This window comes from Lingula anatina, chromosome 2 (genome assembly GCF_051362555.1).
Source record: "Lingula anatina isolate TDL-2025a chromosome 2, LinAna3.0, whole genome shotgun sequence".
In the NCBI taxonomy this organism is placed as follows: domain Eukaryota; kingdom Metazoa; phylum Brachiopoda; class Lingulata; order Lingulida; family Lingulidae; genus Lingula; species Lingula anatina.
In genome coordinates, this window is record NC_141768.1 from 29244111 (window position 1) to 29271070 (window position 26960).

Below are 26960 nucleotides of genomic sequence, written 5' to 3' on the forward strand. Positions count from 1 at the left end.
TAAAAAACAACTACTGCAGAATTTTTATTATCATTTATATTTACAAATCTTGACATTTAGGCAACATGTACTGGTGGAGTACTGGTATTCCTGGGCTACTGTACATGTAGATTCTGAGGAAAACATTTCCAGAAAACATTCCCAGCACAGTGTAGCAAAATCTAGTATAGGGATAGTCATAAATAATAAAATGATAACAATAATTATAATGACAATAATACCATACAATAAAACATCTTTTTATACATAATATACAATTTACACTTCTAAAGTTTGCTGGTCAGGTTAACTTATGGCCACCTTAAACCAACATCTAAATTTGAAATAATAATGTCATAAAGTGATATTATCTTTCCTTCCAGTTTTGTGTTTTTATATTTTTCTTATGTGAAGTTTTATCAAAGGAATTCAGGCCTCTTTGACACAAAAAGTTTATGCTGTAAAGTGTGTATTCAGTTTATTGTGGCTTGGGGAAGATATTACTTTACTTCCCAACTTCTCACCTATTAGCAAGGTGAACCTCATAAGATTGTCAAGTTGAATAAAAAATCACACTATGAGCACTTCCATAAAGTTATTGCCACATTTCCACCAAAGAACATGTATATCAAGTTCTTCACTTCGTGTGTAATTTCAAAGCCATATCCTTCTCCAACTACCACATGCCAAGAAGGCCCAAACTTTTTATCCATAGTTTCTTTTATCATTTTGGCTGCAGTCTGAAATACAAAAAAATGCAAGAGTGAATAAAGCATTTCTTGGTCTTTAAAATGTCATAATGATTTCAATATTAAGTAGAATCTACAATTCTGATTCCTAACATCAGAGGTCATTTAATCACTTTTTTTTATTCTAAGAACACAGTGAACTACAATCAACTTGCTTAAAGAAATGAGAATCTGGAATTGCTAATTCATCATCATTATAACTAAGATTCAATACTATTATGTTGAATCCTAGATTATAATAATTATACCAACTTATCTGAGTATAATGCATCATGCAATAACTGGCAAAAAGAATTAAAAAATGAAATACAAAAAGGTAAATGAAGTCATTAATTCACTGAAGAGCAGATAAAACATTGCACAGGCCTAAACCAACATGAGTGTAACTCTTTCTGGTTAAAGATGCATATTAAATCAAAATGCCACAAAAACCAACCAACCCCACTGTATAACATAACTAAGAGAAATACCAAAGTACACTGTTTCATAAGTTCCTGAAAAATGATATCTGAAGGGATATTTTCTTTCTTTCAGTGCAATAAAAACGCCTCAGCATTCTCATTTGAATAAGTATGCAAATTGCGCAAAAATTGAAGTTTTAAAGCTACGTTTGCTGAACAAGAGATTAACTTCATTTATGTCTTGGCATGGTGAATTTCTTTTAGTGGTATAAGAAACTAATAGTAATGGTTTACATGTGTTACTGGAAAGCCATGCTCACTTTCTTTCTCAACACACCTCATTATTTGTAGAAAATTTTTCACATGCTGTGACACACAGCTCCATTGCCTCCACTCTCATCTCATCTTGCATATCTGAGTGCTGAAAGTATTTAACAGTAAAATGACAAATAGTTTCATAAATCATAATAAAATGCCATGCAAAAGCATTTCATGTTATTCTAAAGGTTAATCCAGTTATATTCAAGCAACAAATCTAAAAACACTGTTTAAGTTTCTTTTTGAGTTTTTTTTTAGCAATTATTGATCCTTAATAACGCTTTAAAAGTTGAAATGTCTATGCGGTAAATAGGTATACCAGATAGTATATTAATATTAACTATTCTAGCAATAAAGAGCAGTAACTTAACCAGTCACTGTTGAAACTGAATGTTGTGTTCCCAATTTATACATAATATTTCAGGATAACTTTGCTAAAATAATACTCTATACTTACTCTGATTAACGGATAGGTATGCTTCACAACCTCAACCACCTTTTTTTCCCCTCCTTCTTCTGCCATTATTGAATTAAAAGATGTAATTTGTTCAAAAACTGATAGCAAACTCAAGTCTTGCAACCTGTCTCTAAGGAAAACAACGCATGCGCGTTTTTGCAGCCTCGTTTTCGATTCAAGATGTCAGCGCCCACTTCAAAACATGGGAAGTGTGTTTCTTACATTATACGACCAATTATTTTAGCCACGCACTCATTCGCTATTTGAAGACTATAAAGAAATATGTTAGCGTAAGTACAAGGCTTCATGTAAACATATTTAACATTCATGTGCTTTGTGTGAAACGTGATTTACAACTAAATTAGTGACTTATTAGTATAATTTTAGTATAATTTTGGTAGGGTCCAAGTACACGACATGTTTTATACTTCTCAGTAGTCCACAAATATATACAATATGTGAAAAAGCAAGTTGACATGAATATTTTGTTTCTTCTTGCCCAGACTTTAAAAAAATACCACACTTATTAATTTAATTTATTATGACTTTTTCTCAGGAAAATTTAACACTTAGCATCTTGAATGGATGGATTTGGAAAGTTGGCCTACAGTGTAAAAATTATCATAATTTGGTATTCATCTTCTCTACAACTGGAGTTACAAATATACTTGTAATCTCTTTTCCAGGTGACCTGTAAACATGGGAGAAATGACATTAAATGTCAGGCCATTTGTGCGACAGATTGTAAGAGAGGCATACAATATTATAGCAAACCCTAAAAATGAAAGTGAATGTGTGGAATGTCTACAGAGAATACAGTGCCTGCTACCTGCGAGAGAGAATGCCCTAGGGAAGTTGAATATTTCACAAGAAGATATAGTAACTGCTCAGGAAGAATTTGCAGAGAATCATTATGTGAAATTTCTGGACTTCCTGGTGAAATGTTTGAGTGTCGATTGGCTCTCTAATTTACCAAAGGATAAGATACCTGAACTTTTTGACACATTCTTCCTGGATGGAATTCCAGAGGAAGCATTTCTGATCCTAACAAGTGCAATACAAACTCTGAGGTAGGGCTGTTTTTTATGCATGTTCTCATACGTGCATGTTTGGAATTTTCGCAGATGTTATTGACTCTTGTAATAGTTTCCTGATGATTGCTATTTTAACAGTGAATTATTCAGATATCACAAAGCTGGTAAACCAAATGAACTTTAGACCTGATGTAGCAAAAGTTGAATTTTTAGGGAATTTCACCACTTTTCTTTTAAATGCCAAGACAGACCACATCCAAAACCATTACAAAATTTACAATCCTTACAGGGGTGGATCCAGAGATATTTTCTGACCGTCTTCCAAATTATCTTTGTTAATCCATCCTCAATTTTTGACTGTCTTCTGACAGAAAAAAATAGATACCCGTCAATGTAAACTTGAAAATCTGACCGTCTTCCAGAAGACCCAGAAGACGGCCTCAATCCGCCCCTGCCTTAAACCCTTTATTGGGTTTCAAGCTTCAAGTTTTTGAATTACTCTTATGATGTAAACAGAGAAAAGTGAATTTTCAGGTGACACTAAATATTAGAAATTTATAACATGAAAACAGGTTGATAAATAATAAAGTTGTCAATGGTTGGGAAAATTGCTGATATTTCTGGTGAAACTTGTTTCTTGTTGTATAAAAGTCTAATGCGCACTGTATAACTAAAGATATGTACTCATGATACTCAATTTTTATAGCCATGGTTACAAACTAAACAAATGTGCTGTCCTGCTTGAAGAATTCATCAAACAACATAAACTAAGAGTACTTTTGTGGAACCAGTGTGTGATCATCCCAGACAAGAGCAGAACCAAAGAAAACCAACATTCAGTTATGTGGGATGACCTGGTTACCACACTTGCAATGTTGCCAGAGAGGATAATCAATAAAACAAAGCAGGAAACAAGGTAGGTGACACACACACACTCTCTCTCTCTCTCTCTCTCTCTCTCTCTCTCTCTCTCTCTCTCTCTCTCTCTCAGAATATTAATCACATCTTGATATTGTGTGTGGTATTTAAAGTGGACTCATATGTATATGTATATGTGCTATACCCAATTTATCCCATTATGTTATTTGCAGTGACATCTTTTACCCCCAGAATTATGGCCCATTTCTTGCGAATGAAATGTTAGTGGTGCTGCACCAGGTGTATAGTGCTGTGAAGAATGGCTCTGATGTTTCTCTGTCTTTCTTCAGTCAGTTGTTAGGGAAATTGTGCATCACTGGTAGTGCAGGTAGGAAAAAAACAAATTACGTGTTCTACAACTAAAGAAACATATGATACCAGTATTGTGCAGCTGCAGGGTAGAACAATTATAGCCATTTTAATGAAATAGGACATGCTAGTTCTCAAACAAATAAGTAAGTTTCTGGTTGGAAATTGGAATTGGCAATAACTTAGTTTTTGAAAATATGATTTCTGAAGCATTTAAACCCTCAAGAATTTCATGTCCTCTGTTATAATATTTTTAAATTAGCAAAACAGTAACTTTTTAGACTTCATTATAAATACAGAGCAAGAAAAAAGGAATTCATTAGTACATGTGTTTGTTTTTCAGACTGGATATGGTCAGTATTACTTCCCAGTTTTACTACTTTCACCAATCAAGACTTTATCTGGTGTAGAATTTGTGAGCGTCTTGTCTGTGAAGTACCTGACAGGTGTATTGAAAGTACCATTATTCCAGTAGTAAGGGATGCAGCGTGGTGCGTATGTGTTTGATATTTTTTATTGATAACCCCACCCACAAAGATGGACCCAAACCAGTTAAGATCTTAATGGTGGTATCAGACAACCATGAGATTAGTTTCCAATTGATTCTGCTGCCACTATTTGATGCATGAGACAGCTGATAGTGTATTTGTTGATGGGCAGCAGTACCACTGCCTTTTTTTTTTTTTTGTTTTTGTTTAAGTTTTTTGAAGGGGGTCTATAGAGACTTTCTTATGCGCTAGTGATTTAGGGAAAAAATATAAAGAGCAGTTACTTCATTTAAGGACATTTTTAAGATATGCTTATTAAATATTTATTTCTCCTTTTTTGTGTCTGATGAAATGAATCTCATTTACTTACTGTGCATGTTTTCATCGTAAAACCTAATAATTATTGCATGTTTTTGAATCTGATACCCTTAACAAGTATATGGAATAATCATTATTTCTTACACACATCTTCATTATAGGTATGGCACTGTGAACAAACTACTAGGGGATGCTGTTCTTTCAAAACAAAAACTGAAGTATTTGTTCACTAACAAACTTCTTCTATACAGACACTTTAAACAGGTAATTGGCACTTTTTTCATTGTCTTTTATGTGTTTCAGTCAGTTTATATTTTTAAAAATGGCTGTAGCTTTGTAGGTGATACATTATTTTAATACTCATTCAGTTGTTGTCATGATTTCGTGACTGTGATAGTTATGTAGGGTGAGATGAATAAATAATGTTCGAACTTGTATAGTGCATTTAAAAAGGGATTGGGTTTCTCTTTGTCACCTTTCCTAAAATTGGTTAAGATCTGTTGTTTTTCAGTTAATGCAGTTGGATTCTTATTCATTTCTAGGACCTGATATTACAGAACATAGTTGGGCACCTGGCAAGTTCCCATACAAGAAAGCCTCTGTTTATCCAGGTATATTTGATACTAAGGCTTTTGTTTTATTATTATTATTATTTTTTACAAATAACAGATGAGTAAACAATTTACATAACATTTGTATGGAATCCTTATTCATTTGTTAAGACTGGGGAGAAAATCATATACCTTGTGTGTGTGTGTGAATGTGTGTGTGTGTTTTCAAATCCACATAATACAAACCTTTTTAATGCTATTTTCAATACTTCGCTTCTTTCAACTTCCTCAATCTAGGTTCTTCAGACTCTTCTAGAAGTATGGGGAGACAGCAGTGCAGTGAAACACACAGCATATGATCAGCATCATTACATTTCCAGGGCAATTCTTATTGGCATAGGACTCTTGAGTGATAGGGATAAGGAACAGCATAAAGGAGGTATGAAACCTATCTGCACAGACAATACTGTGTGGAGGCATTTGTTTTGAACCAGGCATTTTTGGTAAAAATCTTGACATTGTTTTTGATGAGTTAGATTGGCAGAATGTGCATGTTGTGTATGTTTCAGATTCATAGCACATAGAGAGATACTAATAATTGTGTTTGTATCAGACTCAAAGAAGAGAGATGTACTGTTTGTGTCTAGCTCTCACTTTGTGCATTGGTAAAATAATTTTTACCAGTGATATCTTCCTTCATCTAGCTGGTTAAAATCAGTCTGTTGAAGAGTGGCCTGCAACAGTTGACAAAATGAAAACTTTCAGCCATTTTAGTTTCCACACACTGAGGATAAGCAATAAATTCTAAGTGACCTTATGGATAACAGTTAAATATAGTTTAAGCTTTATTGCTGAAGTCATTGGGTTTTTATATTGTGTGTGAAACATAAACATTTCAGTTATTAAGTAAAGTGATGATTCCTGTAGAGTATAATTTGAATATATGAGTATATTTGAATAAAATTGTGACCAAAAGACATGTTCATAAACATGTTCTAATTTGAAATATTTATATCCCTTCCATCCCAAGTAGTAGTTGAAGATTCATTAAAGATATTATTGAAAAAACTGTTTGTTTCTTTGTTTGCTTGTTAAACCAACTGACCAGGTAATCAAAATGGTATTTCAGACTTAATAAGAAAACTGATGACCGGTGTCCAGTGTCACATAGACAACCAGGCCTTCAAAGTAAGACTCCTTGGTATGGTTGTGGCTGAGGCACTGACCACAGCTCTGGACCCCAAAGGACCCAAGTTAGAATTTGAGGTAGAAAATTTATCATATGTAGTGTCTTTACTTTTGTTATATACTCACTTTGTATGTGTCTGTAAATGGTCTTAACACTTTGTCTGTGTCTTCACCATCACAATCCAACACATCTGTTGTGCATTTTATAAGTACATATTTCTTTTACTTTCATTTACTGCACCTAAGTATTGTCACCATGGCTTGGTAAAAGGGCAATTTTTTTTTACAGAACGAATTCAAATGTTGATGTTTATAAAAAAAAATCATGTTAGTAAGTCTCTTTTCTAGAATCTTCTACCTTATTTTCAGCTGTGTTTCTTCTTGCAAAAGATGGTTGGGTGTAACTCCTCTGATTTTTTTAGATATGACCTTAAAACTTCTTTCTTATCTTGTTTTTAGTTCCACTTTCACTACTCAAGCATTCCTCAAGCAAATTGTGAAAGGCTGTTGTCTTATTTCAGTATGAGAAGACAGAAGAGGTGAACCACCTGCTTTCCCTAGTCACTCCACCTTCTGATCCAGGCTTAGTTGATATTCAAAGGTTTGCAGAAATAAACGGTTTTCATTTCTTTTTTTTTCTTTCTTTTTTTTTTAATTGCCAAAATATGAATTTACTGTAAAGTTACTCTATGAAGAAAACGGTTTCTGCATTAGTGAGCCCAAATATTGAATAAAATTATTGAAGGTCAGAAAATGAATTGATAATCTTATTCAACATTTAATAATAAGCAGGTATAAAATATTTATAATTTGATACCATGAAGTGAATTTTTTTTTATTTTTATGAGTCGTTGTATTAATGATAGAAAATTTTTCCAGCAGAGATTTTCAAACAGTAACACTCGCTGAAAATGACTCTAAGGTGAAGGAAAATTGTTCCACAAAGGAGCAAGAGCAGATAATAGAAGCAACAAATACAGAAGAACTTGACAGGTAAAACATAACAAAATACTATGTTTTCCAGAATTAGGAAGCAAATGATGGTCTAGATTGAAGTCACACGGAATGTAGTTAGTTTATTTTATAGTCGCCAGGTGGCGACTAAGTCTATCAGCTTTTTCTTTTGTTATATTTTATACTGTTATAAGTAATCATATTTTAGGTTTCATGGAATGTGCATTGTGTAAAAGCAAGGCATTTTATTTTCTAATAAATAAATAATTAAACTTAAATGATGTGTGACTTAGGTTTTTTAAAAACTGCATTTAGATAGCACATACCATGATCAGTAATAGAAAATAAGAAAAATAAAATGAGAATTACAAAGCAGTCACTAAATGTCAAATTTTTAATCTATTGATTCTGTTAAGGTTTAGCTACTCTTTAAAAGATTCCAGTGAAATTGATTAGAAGCTGGAAAATGCAAAAGAGCCTTACCTCACAAAGTTAAAGATGCAGGTGCCCTTTTGAAATATACTTGACGTTAGTGTTTCACATCTGGGACTGACTTTCATGCACATAAAGGGTATTTTCGTGTTATGACATCTTGTTACAATGTATTAATAACGCCTACAATGTCCCTGCTGTCATGACACTAGCTTGTTCATATGAGGATTACAGAAGATTGGAAATTCATATGCGTCACATATGAACTGAAAACAAAGAACCCCATTGCAACCACCCCATTATGTAAATCCTTGGTCACTCACTCCGGTATTCTGATGACCAAAGTTAGTTTGGTCATCTGTCTAAATAACTTTTATTCTGAACAGGCTTTTGGATTTATTTTGTTTCATCTGCTATGGATTTCAGTGATGATGACTTGGAGCCATATGATATGTCCAATGACGCACCAGTTACGAAGACAAAGGCCCCCAGATACGTGCGGGACTGCATGGAAGGTCTCATATCATCGGATGACCCAGAAAGAGTTGAGTCTTGTCTATGTGCTGCTGCTGATCTAATAAGATCCAATCCTGTTGGACTTAAAGAGGTCAGTTTTATATTGGTTCAATTATTTTATGATAATACTGATTTTATTTTTATTTTTCCCTTTGTGACAGATTTAATCAAATCCACTTGTCGTTATCACTTTGACCACTTTTTAAGTCAAGTGCTTACAGAAGACCTTGGCATGGCACTAAAAAGTCACAGTGTTTAAGGAGCATTAAAAATCTGCTATACAAACTGTTTGCAAAAGTTATTACTATAGATTCTCATTGCAGATGGCCTTTGAAATCCAACTGCACTCGATGATAAAAGAGCCATATATATTAGAGATGAATTCTATTGTGCGATTTGTTTATTTTTTACATTTGTGTGAACTTGTTTTTAATTTACAAAAAATTATGTCTACAACACGCATGCATGTGTGCATGCATGCACAGGCACACGTGCCCACACACACATCAAGGCTAAGAGGGTTAGTCATTTGCTGATTGGATTTTCAGATAGCTGTTGAATTCATCAAGATCCTACTGCACCTCCAAGACTCTTTTACTTTACTAAACTTCATTTCCTTGCGACACAGCGCCATGGTTGCTCTGGGCGTATCTTGTCCTGTGGAGGTAGGTTGTTCTTGTTGCTGGTTATAATGACTGGACAGTCTTTTTAAATTAAGTCAACCTTTATAAATTTAAGTAGTGGTCGAATCCAAGTGCAGAGAAGGATGGATAAATGGTTCGCAAGTACGAAAAAATTACTCCAAATTGCCCTTAAACCATTTAAGAAACACAATAAAGTGACCTGCTTCAAGCCAAATATCAATTACAACACAATTTTGTTATATTCAGTAATGATCTTGCTTTATTACAATAGAGGATATGTAAAATGAATAAATCATTAGACCTTAAATGAGAATCAGTTGGTAAGATGTCTTTTGTACCCGTTGAAAGGTGTCTGATTGTTAGTTTCTGTTAAAATAGAAAATGTGATATTTTTCAGGTATCCGCCTATTTGACTAAAGAGTTCTACAGAAGAAACTATAACATAAGACAGAGAATGGAGATGTTGGAGGTAAAGTGTACATCCAGGCTGGAACATCACTAATATAGATTAAAGTACACTAAGAAAATACATCTTGGGCAAGGGTTAAGATACACCCCATTTCCATAGATTTTTAGATCGATCTATCCCTGTGGGGAGTCTCACTAGATTACTGTCAGCTTGGCCGGCTTAAGCGTCTGTCCCGCCTACTAAAAGCTGTAAGGGGGTAATTAACTATGGTGCCCGCTCTGCTGACTGCAATTTAGCGTGAACCCCCAGGGAGTTGGGACGATCTAAATCTTAATCTTTAGATCGAGCTAAATCTCTGGGAAAGCACCCATAGTTTTGGTTTTGTTCAAAGTTAATATTCAGTATAATGTACAAATGTTACTGGTCAAGATTTTCAATTTCATACAGTTAATGATTTACAGATGCCTGCGCGTGTGCACACACACATACACACTCACACACTATTTTATAATAGATTTAAGTCAATTCACAGTATTATCCCCTCAGTAACATATTTTCCACATTAATTACAATTTCAGTTCTCAGTCTTTTGGAGGAGGAGATACTATGGAGTCAAATAGTGTATATAGTGTAAGGTGTATTACCGGTATATTACAGGTACTTGGAGGTATTGCCAAAGAGCTTTCCCAGCCCTTTACTGTTTCTCATAAAAACTGTGGTGAAAAGATGCAACCCAAACCAATTCAGATCTTACAGGAAAATAAGAGCGATGATATCAAACCTGAGGACTGGAGAGAGGTAGTGCAGAGGAGAATTGAAGCCAAGACGCATAGATTTGCCAAAGGCCCAAAGGCGACAAAACCAGAGGCACTACCAAATCGATTTGCTCCTGTGGCCGGAGACTTTTTCTTCCCCCTATTAAATTGTTTTGACAGGTAAAGTAAGAAGATTAGATTATGTCTGTTGGGTTTAAGATTGTGATACTAGTCACATTAACAAATGTCTGTCAGTTGATGCTCATGAATTGCAGTGCAAGAAAGAAAATGCTTTATGTATGCTTGAATTTATAACAAACTTCTGCAAACATTTTCATTTATTAATTTTTCCCTCTTTCTTTATTTGTTTTTATTTATTTATAATTAACATTTAATTATTTATTTATTTGCAGTACTGGGGCATTAAAAGAAATTGAATTGTTCTTTAGTTATATAAATCTTTGATGTAGACATAATTGAATGGTTTGGATTTTTTTTTTTCACAAATTTTCAGAAAGGACCTTCCATTTGATCTACTTGGTGAGGATTGCCTGTTACTTGGACGCCTGTTGTATACATTGGGTATAGTTGTTTATGCTGCCACCAATGCCCCAGTAAGTATTATTATAAGTTGTTTGATATGATGAAAGAAATTTTATAAGATTGACAAAAGCCAATTTGTTGAAATGATATATATCTAGAAAAAAAACAAGGTCACTTGGATAGAAATTTTACATACAATGCATAGTTCGTAGATATTTAGCAGAAGAGCTGTAGCAAAATAAAATTTTATGTCAAGCAACATGGCCATGACCATTTTGTTTCATGTCATCTCTGAAAATGGTAATTTTACTATAACAATAGTTTACTATAACAATAAGTAGCCAGGAAAAGATTATTCATCTTATTTCAAAATGATCCCAATATACAATGATTCTTATATTTGAAAATACAAAGATTCACTTGTTATCTCTACATTTCATTTAGTTGTATAATGTAACAGCCACAGGAAACTTAATATCACAATATAGATGTTTAGTACAGTTAATTTTTTAGTCTTTATTTTCTTTTTATTATCATCTTTGATGTTCTTTCATGTTGATGTTGAAAGTCTTAAATTTGTTCTAGATTGCAAAACACATGGGAAAATCTTTGCTTGAGTTTACATGGGGAATTAGATATCATCCTGACAGGTAGGTGAACCTATCACAGATCAGATCATTGATAACTATTCATTAAACTTAAAAAAAATTTTTTTTTCCGGTATAAGGAAGTTTTTTTTTCAAATTTATAGTGCTCAGGAAATGAGTTCAGTTAATCTTTCCTTTTGTTTTGCTTGGACATGAACTACTGATAAATATAGAAAAAGACTAGATTTTGCCCATATTGTTTGAAAGTTTATACTATAGAAAACGAGATACACATTCTACTACTGTGCCTGTTGTATAGTGATTTGAGGGAGAGATACTTCATACCCACCCTGAGCTTCAGAGATAACTTGACACTAACCTCTTCACTATAGCCTATCTTCATCGTGTCAAGTTACCTCTGACGAAAATAGTTTGACCTAGTTTATATAAGCCAATCGAATCCATGTTTCAAAATTTTTCACCAAAGTTTGGTGAAAACGCTGATTGGTTGACCGTCAATCGGCAATCCTCGGCTGATTCCGCAAGCTCCATACTAACAACATAGTTTTTGTCGAGTGCGGAGACATCCGAGTAGTTCCGAGTGCATAACCGTACACAAAGAAAGCATGGAGTATATTGGAATTGAAACCAGAGCAGTTTGATGCCCTGCATAATTATCTACTGAGGGATGATGTATTTTGCGTGCTGCCCACAGGTTACGGCAAGTCCCTGATATTCAGCCTTATCTTTGATTGGTCCGGATTTGAACAAAGCGCGCTTTGACTCGTTCGCGTTCATTGGCTAGATCGTTCAATGAGTCATTGAGTGCGGGCTTTAAATTAGATTGGCGGGCGGCGGAGGCAATCGAATGTGGTCAGAGGTAACTTGACACGATGAAGATAGGCTATAGTGAAGAGGTTAGTGTCAAGTTATCTCTGAAGCTCAGGGTGCTTCATACCAAGATGGACAAAATATAGTATAAATGAATGATTACTTACTTTGATTATACCTGACATTAGTACAGATGGCATGTTCTCATTGGCAAGATTTTTAACTAGTGCATTTGTATTGCTAGAAAAGATTTGTTGCTAGTGAAGTGAGTATAATTCAAAGAGTTGATTAAGAACATTATAATGTGTACAATCATTTAGAATCAGAGAACTAGCTATTATGGATATATGTTCATATTTATTCAGTGTACATAAATACATTACTACTAGTGGAAAAATTATGGTGAAGTTGCACATGTATTTTGGGTCGGAGACCCTAAATTACGAAATGAATTACGGAATAAAGATCATACAGTTGTCAGTTTATTGTTCACCTGAACAGGTAATTCGGCTGTGACCAAGTATGTCAGAGTGAACAGACTCAACAGTCAACAGGTTAATCAAATATGTGGATCTATCATAAATGAAAACTTTTAACAAAATGTGATTACAGTTGTTATTTCATGAAACTTACTTGGAATTTAGGGATGTGATTTTTCAGTGCTGCACATAGTACTAATATATAAATATAGATGATCATTTATAAATCTTCAATTTGACTGTAAAAAGAATTAATATTTTTCCCTTTTCCTAAAACCTTCCAGTTTTGAAATGATGTATCTGTAACTTATAACTAAAAGGAATAATGATTAATGAAACTGCATCACATAAATGAAAGTTAAGATGGTTAAAAAAATTAACTTCTTTGTGAAAGAATGATTTTATCAAAATTTTAATCTCAACCAGAGGATCAAAGAATTAGATATTCCAAATTATTTTATGAATGTATCAGTTTGAAAAAGATATGGAATTTTAATTTACTTTTGTGCAGGTACGTGCTTGTGCACGTGGGCTTCTGCATTTGAGGGTATGTTGCATTTAAAACATTTTGAAATGATATTACTACCAGCTTGGACATAATAACGTTATTATGTCCAAGCTACCAGGAAAGTACATCTAAGAAGCAACATGTAATAACTGAGATAATGAAAGTACTTATTTTATTTTATTTTGAATCATTACAGGTCCATTCTTCAAGCTGTACTGTTTGCTGTCTCCATGGCATTTCTTGCACTGCCACCTCGTGTCTTCATTACGGAGCTTCAGACAGAGGTGATGGAGGTGAGGCAGTGGTTAGAAGGTAAGTTAGCAGTTTCATTTCAACAGAAATTTGATTGGACTTCGTGCTGTATGCACAGGCCTGTAGCTAGCGATTTTAATGGGGGCAATTCTTTTTCTGAAAAAGTGGACCTTTTACCATGAAACCTTCATGTAATCAATTTTTGCCACCAGCAGACCTTTCCCTGGCAAAAAGGGTGGTTTGTTTGACACCCCCCCCTCCCCGACCACAAGCCTTATGGACTTCCCTCCGATTGAATTGGATAAGCCAGTGACATAAGATTACTACCAATAGCTACCACCTATGAACAAATATAGCCAGATACTAAGCCATCAGTGGCCCACTAATGGACCACGTGCTTAATAAGCGAGGGCAGTTTCGAAAAGAAGCATGAAGATGTAGATGAAGACCCTGCTTGGTCCACCAGCAAGGTGTAGCAGTAACCTTACAGCTAAAATGTGAAATTAACCCGACAGCCTATCTGGGTACCCTCTTTTTCTTTTTTACTAGTACTAGATATTCACAGATATGTCTCCAACTAATTCATGGCACATTTCTCCTCTGCGTCGGAAAAAAGTGCACATAATTAATCTGCGGTCCTTGTAGAGGGAACTATCTGAACATGTTTTAAGATTTTAGAAAGCAGTTGTCTATCTGAATTTAAAGGCATACTGATAGATCTTCTCTATAACCGCATGCCATATGCTGGTATAGGAGAAGGTTCTCTGAAACTAAGACCCCATTCCCACAGATTTTAGATTGATCTATCCCCGTGGGGAGTCTCACTAGATTACTGTCAGTTTAGCCAGCTTAAATTGCTGTCCTGCCTACTAAAAGCTGTAAGGGGGTAATTAACTGTCGTGCGCGCTCAGCTGACAGCAATTTAGCGTGAACCCCCAGGGAGTTAGGTCGGTCCGGATGGATTGGTCTAAATCTCTGGGAATGCACTCTAAGGGTGACAGGTTTCCTTTAATCTTCTGTAAAATGTGCCTGTGCATTTTACCACCTTAAAAGCTGTGTTTATTCACATATATTGCTTAATATTATATTAGAAAGATCTATTTTAAAACATTTTTGAAATTTAAATTTCCATGAATTGCATCTTTGAATTATTTATATTACTTTCATTTGTGGTACATTCACATGGTCCTATTTTTGATTTAAAAAAATGTTTTCCAGACCTTTCAGAGAAGAGTGTTGACAGCAGTTGTCAGAAACAGGCAGCACAGACACTATTACTGGTGCAGCATATTCTATCACAGGTACTATTTGAATAATATGCTTTTCTTCTCCTGCTTCTTTTGTCTGTCATTGTATCTGATATTTAATGTTCTGAATACTTTTTCTGTTCTGGTCAATGACGCCTGTATATGTTATCAGAATTCCTGTGGTTGCAAAATCACATTTGCATTTTTTATTGTAACTTTTAGGTCTTTAAGTGTCATAATTTAACACAAGTATTAAACTCAGCATTTTGTGATTATTTTCACTAAAGATATCATATAGTTTGTGATATTTTGCATGTATTTTTTTATACTTTTAGTGTCTGTATATAGTTAAAAAATCAAGAAGATTACCAGTCTTTATGCAGGTGGATTGAAAAAAAAACTTATTTTTAGGCCTGAATATGCATCTCTTGATAGAATTTAGTTACGCAATAGAAGTTACTTTTGTAATAGATTGTTTATGCATGGACACCTGTAAAAAGCTATTGTTTCATAAAAATAATGTCAATCCTAACCCTTGTGGGTTTCCACTTCAACCACTGAACAGAGTAAGTTGCTTCCATAATCCTGCAACCGTTTGGATTTAAAGTAAGCACAAGCTATAAAATCTCTTGTGGAGTTCTTAGGGTTCACACCTGTAAATTATCGGAGTTTCTGACTGGACTTGACCTTTTCATAGAGGCAAATTTAAGGTAATTCAATTACTGACAAAATTAGGCAGGTTGTTTGTTATTTGACATTCCAGTGCTGAAAGAGTTGCACAATGGTATTTCCTTTCAGAAACACCAAACTTACATATTCTATAAGACATATTTTATTCTTTTGGGGAACAATAAGATCAAATGATGATAAAGCAAAATAACTTATTTCTGTGTTTGCTTCATATGTTACTTAAATTGTCTGAACTACACTGATGTGTTGCAGCTTAAATGAACAACACAACTGTATAGGATGACAATTTCTTTTAAATTTACGCAAGTCTATTAACGAGTTTAGTCAATTTTTTAATGTGAAAAATTAACAGAATTTTCAAGTTTTTACTGTAGAGGCTAAGGCCCATATACTCATCTTGCATTACACTTATCTGAATTGAAACACTTAGACTGGTCCTAACACGCCATTTAACTACATTTTTTCTCCCTTTCACAAGACCAATCAGAACTAGAGGATCAGAGAGGCGATACCGCCTCCGAATATTGTACCACCAGCTGGAGTAAGCACATTCGTATAGACCCCCCCCCACAAAAAAAAGGGACAACACCACCAGTCTTGTGCTTGACAAGCTGTAAAAAAATGCAATCAACAAGAATTCTCAAAATATGCAAAAAAAATATACAACTAAAAATGGTACAATCAAAGTTCAGTTCTTCGTAAGGTAGGCCAAAGGTCAATTTCAAGGTCACAGTAAATTTCCAGTATATGACTTTATATTCAAGTTCAATAGTAACTAAGGACCTATCTCTGCCAGTTTTGGAGATAAAAGGGAACCAAAATTTGTAAAGTTCAATTCATGATGAAAAGTAGGTCAAAGGTCAATTTCAAGGTCACACTTAGATTGCCAGTATATGACTTCCTATTCAAATTCAACAGTAACTATGGGCGTATCTTTGCCAGTTTTGGAGAAAAAAGGGAACAAAAATTTGCAAAGTTAAGTTCATGGGGAAAAGTAGGTCAAAGGTCAATTTTAAGGTCACAGTAAATTGCCTCTAATGACTTCATATTCAAGTTCAATAGTAACTATGGACCTATCTCTGCCAGTTTTGGCGATAAAAGGGAACGAAAACTTGCAAAGTTCAATTCATGATGAAAAGTAGGTCAAAGGTCAATTTCAAGGTCACATTTAGATTGCCAGTATATGACCTCCTATTCAAGTTCAATAGTAACTATGGACCTATCTCTGCTAGTTTTGGAGATAAAAGGGAACAAATTTTGCCAAGTTCAGTTCATGGTTAAAAGTAGGTCAAATGTCAATTTTAAGGTCACAATAAATTGCCTCTAATGACTTTCTATTCAAATTCAATAGTAACTGTGGGTGTATCTCTACCAGTTTTGAAAACAAAAGCATTAAAAAGTTGCAAAGGTCAGTTTATGGTATAAAGTAGGTCAAAGGTCAATTTCAAGGTCAGAGTAAGATTACAAGTATATGACTTCCTATTCAACTTCAATAGTAACTATGGACCTATCTCTGCCAGGTTTGGAGTTAAAAGGGAAAGAAATTAGCAAAGTTCAGTTCATGGTGATAAGTAGGTCAAATGTCAATTTTAAGGTCTCAGTAAATTGCCTCTAATGACTTTCTATTCAAATTCAATAGTAACTATGGGCGTATCTTTGCCAGTTTTGGAGATAAAAGGGAACTAAAATTTGCAAAGTTAAGTTCATGGTAAAAAGTAGGTCAAAGGACAATTTTAAGGTCACAGTAAATGGTCTCTAATGACTGCGTATTCAAATTCAATAATAACTATGGACGTATCATTGCCAGTTTTGGAGATATAAAGTAGGTCAAAGGTCAATTTCAAGGTCTCATTTAGGTTGCCAGTATATGACTTCCTATTCAACTTCAATAGTAACTATGGACCTATCTCTGCCAGTTTTGGAGATAAAAGGGAACTAAAATTTGCAAAGTTCAGTTCATGGTGAAAAGTAGGTCAAAGGTCAATTTTTAGGTCACAGTAAATTGCCTCTAATGACTTTCTATTCAAATTCAATAGTAACTATGGGCGTATCTTTGCCAGTTTTGAAAGTGTGAGCATTAAAAAAGGTGCAAGGTTTAGTTTATGGTGTAAAGTAGGTCAAAGGTCAATTACAAGGTCAGAGTAAGATTACCAGTATATGACTTCCTATTTAACTTCAGTAGTAACTATGGACCTATCTCTGCCGGTTTTGGAGACAAGGCAGCAAAGCTGTCAAATGTACAGACAAAAAACAGAAAATAAAGATGCAAAAAAGATCATTTTGTCAATTTTGATGCAATAATAAATAATGCTTATAATAGCACTGTCAGTCAACACTGAATTTTAATCTTGCACAACAGGTAACATGGTCAATAACAGGAGCAGACCCAGAGATATTTTCTGACAGTATTACAAAGTATCTATGTTGATCCATCCTCCATTTTGATGGTCTTCCAACAGAAACAAATAGATACCAGTCAATATAAACTTAATAACCTGACTGTCTTCCGGAAGACCCAGAAGATGGTCTCAATCCACCCCTTCAATAAGATTACAGTTTCAGGACCATGAGAGTTCAAATTCACATTATGAAAGTCTCAATATTTGAAAAATGATGACAGTGCATAAAATAATATTACATAATGTTTAAAGACATAAAAAACAATACAACTGCTTATGTAGAAATACAGAAAATGTGCAGAGCCCCAGGCAAATGAGAGTTAAAAGTCACAAATGTAAGTGTTTGAGAAAAAATTATAAAGGAAAACAACAAAACTAAAAAAGCACTTTGAAAGTGCAGACCTCTGCCAAGGCAGCAATTGTTGATTATTATTGATAATTGACTGATTATTGATTCGGACCACCACCAAAAATTAATCATTGTCCTCTTTGGCCTACTTCCCACAGTTCCTGAAAATTTCTGCAAAATCAGTCCATAACTTTTTGTGTTATGTGGATGACAGACAAACAGGGGTGAAAATATAACCCCCTTGGCAGAGCTTGAGGTAAATATAATTCCAATGAAGATGCTTTTCAAACTTTTAATCTTCCAGTTTGATATATATATATATTTGCAATTTGCAATATTAAACAAAATTTACCTGCATAATTATCACTGCTTCCTTATTATTAATCTAGCAGAGAGCTTTACCTTTGGGAGTTTACAGGGAAATATCAATAAGTGTGCTTTACGTAATCTCATTTAATGGCCTATTAAAGCAAATGACTAAATATAACTCTGAAATTAATCTACTGATACCCAAGGGTAATTTACAGACTGACCCACTCAAAGGTCTTCAGGCCCATAAGTCACACCTTAAGAAAAGCACAAAACCATAATGCCCAAAATAGGAGACTACCAATCCTGATGCAATAATACATTATGTTTAACTGCACAGTCAACATCAACTTATGCACAACAGGTAACACAGACGAAAGTAAAAGCATAAGGCTCCAGGCCCATCAGAGTTCAAGTTTATACTTAGAAAGTGCCAGAATGAGAAAAATGAAAATTTCACAAAAAATGCATAAATACAATAAACATGATAATCCAATAGAACTGGTTTTCTCATGAGCTGAAGGCCAATCCTAAAAATCGTACTTGTAAGTTTAAAATTATAATAAGTAGCACAGTTTTCTTTTCATAATGTTTGCAGTAGCAGTGCAAAAAGATTGTTGTCAATTTTGATGTAACATTACATAATAAATTAGAGAATAATTATCACCAATTTTTGTTTATTGACTATAAATAGGATGGACATGTAGAAAATATGATTACCATTTGGCTTCATGTCCATGGGAGCTCCGAGTCCCATAATGAATATGCCAAAAAGATAATGAATATTACACTAAAATGTATAACTTCCAGAAAAAGAAGCCAATTAGACTGCTTTTCTAACTCAGGCTGCATTTTAGTTCTGTGTTTCTTTTTTAAAAGTTTGACAGTCATAAGTAACACGGTTTTCCCATAATGGTCATCAAGGCAGCAACACCAAAAATTGTGTTTTCTTCTATTTTGATGCAACATTACATAATGCTTAACAGCATAATGACCAGCAATTTTTAATAATGAAATATAAGTGTCATGGATTTTCACAAAATGTGACTAGCATGGGTCTTCAAGCCCGTGGAGGTTCTAAGTCACACCTTGGAAACGCCAATATGTGAAAAATTAAATTTTCACAAAAAACTGTTTAATTGCCAGAAAAATTTACCAAACAGACTGCATTGCCTACTGAAGCTGTATTTTAGTCCCATGTTTCTTTCCTGTAAGTTTGAGAACAGTAAGTGACATGATTTTCCTTAAATGGTCATCATGGGAGCAGTGCCCAAAATAGGGGTTTCTTCAAATTTTGATGCAATATTACATAATGTTTTACAGCATAATGACCATCAATTTTTAATTATAAAATATTAGTATCATGGTTATTCAGAAAATGTAACTAGCAAAAGTCTTCAGGCCCATGGAACTTCAAAGTCACATATTGAAAATGCCAAAATGTAAACAAGACAGCACTGTTCTGAAATGGCTTTATTTCCATTTTTAACACTTTTTTAACATAAAACAAAATAGACAGTTTACTGCCATTTTTATATGACCAATGAAGAAAATTGATGAGATGGGAAAAGTATCAATAGAACAGTGTTAAATGTCCAACTTCCTCCATTCTGAGATTCTGAACATAGTGGATGAATGCATCTGACAAACTGCAATGAAATGAGTTTATTTCCATTTTTGACACTTTATTACACAATACATGATAACAAGTTTACCATCATTTTTACAAAATCAACTAACAATGTTGTAAAGATGTAGGAAATGTCAAACAAACACTTTTACGTATCTTATTAGTTCAATAATGAGACTGTTAACATGCCTAAGAATTGAATGTGAGGAAATGTGAAAAAACAGCATAACTTCTAAAATAATGGACTGATTATGCTGATTTTCAAACTCAACCTGCGTTTTAGTAAGTTTGGCCCCTCCTGTGAGTATAATGACAATTGGCCAATTTGTTTTTCTTATATTGTGTTATCAGTGTTGCATATATACTGAAAAAAGTGAAAAAAAAAAATTCCCTATAAGTGGCCCGATCGTGCTGATTTTCGAACTTGACCTGCGTATTATGAATATTTATCAGTTCTGTAAGTTTCAAGCCAAAAAGTAAAATGGTTTTCCACTTATCGTGTTATCGGTGCTGCATATATGCTGAAAAAAGAGAAAAAATAGCCTAAATTCACTAAAAATGACCCAATCATGCTGATTTTCGAACTCGACCTGCGTATTATGAATATTCATCAGTTCTGTAAGTTTCAAACAAAAAGAAAAAACAGTTTTCCACTTATCGTGTTATCGGTAAAAGTGCACGGCGACGACGACGACGGCAACGACGGCGACGACAGACGCAGATGACGGCTATATGTACAGACACATCTGTGTCTGTACATAAAAACAGCATAACTTCCCTAAAAATGACCCGATCATGCTGATTTTCGAACTTGACCTGCGTATTATGAATATTCATCAGTTTTGTAAGTTTCAAGGGAAAAGGTAAAATGGTTTTCCACTTATCGTGTTATCGGTGCTGCATATATGCTGAAACAAGACAGCACTGTTCTGCAATAGGTTTACTTCCATTTTTAAAACACTTTTTTAACATAAAACAAAATAAACAGTTTTCTACCATTTGTATATGATCAACTAAGAAAATTGATGAGATGGGAAAAATATCAATAGAACAGTGTTAAATGTCCAATTTCCTCCATTCTGAGATAATGAATATAGTAGATGATTGAATCTGACAAACTGCAATGATATTTGTTTATTTCCATTTTTGACACTTTATAACATAATACACAATAACAAGTTTACCATCATTTTTACATAATCAACTAACAATGTTATTAAGATGCAGGAAATGTCAATCAAACACTTTTACGTATCTTATTAGTTCAATAATGAGACTGTTAATATGCCTAACAATTGAATCTGAGGAAATGTGAAAAAACAGCATAACTTCTAAAAGAATGGCCCGATCATGCTGATTTTGGAACTCAACCTGCGTTTTAGTTAGTTTGTCTACTCCTGTGAGTATAATGACAATTGGCCTGTTTTTCTTATATTGTGTTATTAGCGTTGCATATATGTTGAAAGAAGTGAAAAAACAGCATAAATTCCCTATGAGTGACCCGATCATGCTGATTTTCAAACTTGACCTGCGTATTTTGAATATTCATCAGTTTTGTAAGTTTCAAGCCAAAAGGTAAAATGGTTTTCCATTTATGGTGTTATCGGTGCTGCATATATGCTGAAAAAAGAGAAAAAATAGCCTCAATTCACTAAAAATGACCCAATCACGCTGATTTTCGAACTTGACCTGCGTATTATGAATATTCATCAGTTCTGTAAGTTTCAAGCCAAAAGGTAAAATGGTTTTCCACTTATCGTGTTATCGGTGCTGCATATATGCTGAAAAAAGTGAAAAAACAGCATAAATTCCCTATAAGTGACCCGATCATGCTGATTTTCGAACTTGACCTGCATATTATGAATATTCATCAGTTCTGTAAGTTTCAAGCCAAAAGGTAAAATGATTTTCCACTTATCGTGTTATCGGTGCTGCATATATGCTGAAAAAAGTGAAAAAACAGCATAAATTCCCTATGAGTGACCCGATCATGCTGATTTTCGAACTTGACCTGCGTATTACGAATATTCATCAGTTCTGTAAGTTTCAAGCCAAAAGAAAAAACAGTTTTCCACTTATCGTGTTATCGGTAAAAGTGCACGGCGACGACGGCGACGACAGACGCAGATGATGGCTATATGTACAGACACATCTGTGTCTGTACATAATAAAAGGGTACCAAAATTTGCAAAGTTCAATTCATGATGAAAAGTAGGTCAAAGGTCAATTTCAAGGTCACATTTAGATTGCCAGTATATGACTTCCTATTCAAGTTCAATAGTAACTATGGACCTATCTCTGCCAGTTTTGGAGATAAAAGGGAACCAAAATTTGCAAAGTTCAATTCATGATAAAAAGTAGGTCAAAGGTCAATTTCAAGGTCACATTTAAATTGCCAGTATATGACTTCCTATTCAACTTCAATAGTAACTATGGACCTATCTCTGCCAGTTTTGGAGATATAAGGGACTAAACATTATAATTTTGGAGTTACAATAATGTGCCATAAATTTCCTACAGAAAAAATTAATTAAAATAAAGAAAACGTCATTTTGGTTGAAATTCTTGAAATGGGAGGTGCTCAGAAGTTCCAGATGTTCAAATTTCATGAAATAATGTCATTTTTGACCAGAAGTTGTCTGCCTCCCCAAGCCTTATGTTTTATTTTCCCAGGGTTCAAAATTTATTATCCATTACCTACTGCACATTTTGCTTTCACCACCAATATGTACTTTTTGATACAGCGAAACTCGAAAACCGTATGGAATACAAAAAAACGGAGACCACCTCAAAAATGCAAAAAGGAATGGGTCTCTAGCATTAACGGTTCCCGAATTAGAGACAGTTTTCAGTTTCGGTAACTTATGGCCGCTACTCCTGTGAAAATGCACCGATTGACCCAAAATTCACGGAGATGAAAGACGACCCGAAGGGTAATACTTTCCTATAATATTATTGGTTAAGTCTGAGTAGTGTTTGAATAACAGCGCAAATAATTTTTTTTTCGTAAAAAAAATTCGTTTTTTTTTTTAAATTTTGGCCCGTTTGACCTTGAAATAAAGGTCAAAGGTCAAATCCAAGGGCATATTTGAAATCTACATATATGACTTTTGGAAAGCAGTCTGTAGAAATTTTTCCCATAATTCCTTCAATTTTTCCCATAATTCCTGCCGTAGGGTAGATAATTAGCATTTAATTTTGGCATTTTTGGACAAGGGTGCATTGCAATGAGTGCCACACCTAGACCCCAATACTGACAAAGTCCAAATTTTACGTGGAATGAGTTGAGATTATAGGTGACCTAAATCCAAGAGATGGGTACGGAGGCCCTTACCGTCTAGGAGGAGAAGCGGTAACGGTTAACATGGCGGCGGAGCCGGCGGAACGGACCAGACGGGACACTGGTGGTACAATTAATCTGATTAAATTATGGCATCAATGCTATCAGTGTACTCATAAGGTTATTTTTTTTCTTTCTTGTAGGAGTTATCAAAGATGGCAGGACACTAGAAGCAAAAATGGGAATTCAAGCAGGATCAAGTCCTAAATTTAAATGTTGCTCATTTTACAATTGGAGGAGACTTTTCATCAGTACTTTTCAGAAGCATTGTATTTCCTTTTTACTGGCAATACTTATGCCCTCTGATTGTCATGAATGTGATCATGGATTCAAGAAACAAGTCTGCATCACTCATAACAGTGTTAGCATTTATTTGAGCAAAGCTCTGTGTCATTGAACAAAAGCTAATAAATGATAAAAGTGAGTAATTCAAGTAACACTAAAACTGTTTTTGTTTTTTTTTTTCCTCATTCAAACTTAATGTGACATTTGTTAACAACACACCATTCAGTATGCCATCGTAATGTTCTAATAGATATTTGCAGGCAAACATTTCTTGAATGTCTGAATGTCTGTTGATCTGTAAATTCCTGAACTTGGTATTGTAGAACTCTGTCCAAATGATAATTCCAAAGGAACTGAAAGCAACCAAAAATAATATACGGACTTTGTCTTGAACGAAAAAACACCAAGTCTATTGGTAAATGAAGTGAAATGTCATTTGTTATCTCCATCATAGAATTTTTGTAAAAAGTCTCTTTTGTCCTGCTTACGAAAGTACTGTTTTATATGGTAATGTTGGCTGTATACATTATGGAGATCATCAAACTGTTGCTGGGCCTGAAATGAAAACGAAAATCAATTTGCAATATTAACAACCTGATTTGTTGTTAAAGAATGAAATATAAATGTATCTTATTTGAACAGATACCAACTGTTCCATTCTAACTGTTATTATGATCAGTCTTACAAAACACTAAAGCATCATGTTTAGTTATAAATATTTATTTCAGAACAGTATTAAGATTGGGTTATTAATAAAAACAAGGCAGCTAAGCTGTCAAATGAACAAACAAAACATAAACAAGGCAGCAAAGCTGTCAAATGTACAGACAAAAAAACAGAAAATAAAGATGCAAAATAGGTCATTTTGTCAATTTTGATACAATAATAAATAATACTTATAATAGCACTGTCAGTCAACACTGAATTTTAATCATGCACAACAGGTAACATGGTCAATAACAGGAGCGGACCCAGAGATATTTTCTGACAGTATTCCAAAGTATCTATGTTGATCCATCCTCCATTTTGATGGTCTTCCAACAGAAAAAAAAATAGATATCGGTCAATATAAACTTAAAAACCTGACCGTCTTCTGGAAGACCCAGAAGATGGTCTCAATCCACTCCTTCAATAAGATTACAGTTTCAGGACCATGAGAGTTCAAATTCACAAGATGAAAGTCCCAATATTTGAAAAATGATGACAGTGCATAAAATAATATTACATAATGTTTAAAGACATAAAAACCAATACAACTGCTTATGTGGAAATATAGAAAATGTGCAGAGCCTCAGGCCGATGGGAGTTAAAAGTCACAAATGCCAGTGTTTGAGAAAAAATTAAAAAGGAAAACATAACAAAACTAGGAAAGCACTCCGAGAGCGCAGACCTCTGCCAAGGCAGCAATTTTTGATTATTATTGATTATTATTGATTGATTATTGATCCGAACCACCACCAAAAACTAATCATTGTCTTCCTTGACCCACTTCTGACAGTTCCTGAAAATTTCATCAAAATCGGTCCATAACTTTTTGAGTTATGTTAATGACAGACAAACAGGGGTGAAAACATAACCTCTTTGGCAGAGGTAAATATAATGCTAATGAAGCTGCTATTGAAACTTTTAATCTTTGAGTTTGATATATATATATATATATTTTTCACCATGCACTTTTATATATATATATATATATATATATATATATATATATATATTAAAAACTTATTTGCAATATTAAACAAAATTTACCTGCATAATTATCACTGCTTCCGTATTATTAATCTAGCAGAGAGCTTAACCTTTGGGAGTTTCCAGGGAAATATCAACAAGTGTGCTTTATGTAATCTCATTTAATGGCCTATTAATTAGGCAAATGACTTTATAACTCTGAACTTAGCCTAGTGATACCCAAGGGAAATTTACAGACTGACCCTCTCAAAGGTCTTCAGGCCCATAAGTCACACCTTAAGAAAAGCACAAAACAATAATGCACAAAATAGGAGACTACCAATTCTGATGCAATAATACATTATGTTTAACTGCAGAGTCAACATCAAATTTTAATTATGCACAACAGGTAACACCGACGAAAGTAAAAGCATTATAAGTAAAAGCTTTATGCAATAAACAAGAATTCTCAAAATATGCAAAAGAGAAAAAAGAAAAAACAACATAAAAATGGTCCAATCAAGTGGATTTTCGTATTGGCCTGTGATTTTCTAAACAGGCCTATTGGTTTTCCTTGAAATGTGTTATCAGTGTTGCATATATACTGACAAAAGAGAAAACATAAGGGCAACACTGAGCATATCTTTGCTAGTTTGAAAAATGTGAGGGGCAAGAAAATATGCAAAGTTCAGTGCATGGTGAAAAAGTAGGTCAATTTCAAGGTCACGGTATATGATTTCCTATTCAAGTTCAATAGTAACTATGGGCATTTCCTTGCCAATTTTGGAGATACATAGGCCAGAAAATACCCAAAGTATATAGTTCATCATAAAAAGTAGGTCAAAGGTCAATTTCAAGGTCACAGTTAGATTGCCAGTATAGGACTTCCTATTTAAGTTCAATAGTAACTATGGGCATCTCTCTGCCAGTTTTCGAGATATAAGGGAGAGAAATTTTGCAAATTTCAGTTCATGGTGAAAAGTAGGTCTAGGGTCAATTTCAAGGTCACAGATTGCCAGTATATGACTTCCCACCCAAGTTCAACACTAACGACGGATGTATCTCTGCCAGTTTTAGAGATATAAGGGCTGTAAAATTTGCAAAGTTCAGTTCATGGTGAAAATTAGGTCAAGTCAATTTCAGGATCACAGTTAGATTGCCATTATATGACTTCCTATTCAAGGTCAATAGTAACTTTGCCAGTTTTGGAGATATAAAGATCAGAAAACTTGCAAAGTGCAGTTCATCATGAAAAGTACGTCAAAGGTCAATTTCAAGGTCACAGTTAGATTACCAGTATATGACTTCCTATTCAAGTTCAATAGTAACTATGGGCTTATCTCTGCTAATTTTGGAGTATTTCACATTTTATTTTCACCACTGAATTTCGAATGTTGAACTTTTTGATATAGTGCAATGC

General features: G+C 34.1%; 3 protein-coding genes across 7 annotated transcripts in view; 1 reads left to right on the forward strand and 2 right to left on the reverse strand.

The window, feature by feature from the left end:
• On the reverse strand, positions 1–2082 carry LOC106154108 (dynein axonemal light chain 4). Its single transcript, XM_013528363.2, has 3 exons — positions 1905–2082; positions 1467–1550; positions 1–719 (listed from the first exon to the last, which is right to left on the reverse strand). The coding sequence occupies exons 1-3, from the start codon at positions 1968–1970 to the stop codon at positions 555–557; spliced, it is 315 nt and encodes a 104-aa protein (XP_013383817.1). The 5' UTR covers positions 1971–2082; the 3' UTR covers positions 1–554.
• Positions 2068–24029, forward strand: LOC106167985 (telomere length regulation protein TEL2 homolog). Of its 5 annotated transcripts, none has more exons than XM_087004761.1 (20): positions 2068–2194; positions 2591–2974; positions 3645–3854; positions 4030–4184; positions 4509–4656; positions 5133–5235; positions 5514–5582; positions 5820–5961; positions 6652–6788; positions 7232–7311; positions 7590–7703; positions 8523–8703; positions 9161–9277; positions 9654–9725; positions 10323–10600; positions 10935–11034; positions 11549–11613; positions 13565–13680; positions 14839–14921; positions 23728–24029. In XM_087004761.1, exons 2-20 carry the CDS (start codon positions 2604–2606, stop codon positions 23752–23754), a joined length of 2568 nt encoding a protein of 855 aa, XP_086860887.1. In that variant the 5' UTR covers positions 2068–2194; positions 2591–2603; the 3' UTR covers positions 23755–24029. The 5 variants fall into 5 exon arrangements, with proteins under 5 accessions (XP_086860887.1, XP_086860891.1, XP_086860890.1 ...); XM_087004765.1 differs by having other exon boundaries at positions 10422–10600; XM_087004764.1 differs by having other exon boundaries at positions 8523–8640.
• LOC106168001 (NADH dehydrogenase [ubiquinone] 1 alpha subcomplex subunit 6) overlaps positions 23939–26960 on the reverse strand; it is a 6271-nt gene continuing 3249 nt past the window's right edge. Inside the window, exon 3 of the mRNA XM_013546922.2 lies at positions 23939–24424. Coding sequence (XP_013402376.1) covers positions 24302–24424 — 123 coding nt within the window. The 3' untranslated portion in view covers positions 23939–24301. The remainder of the gene's footprint in view (positions 24425–26960) is intronic.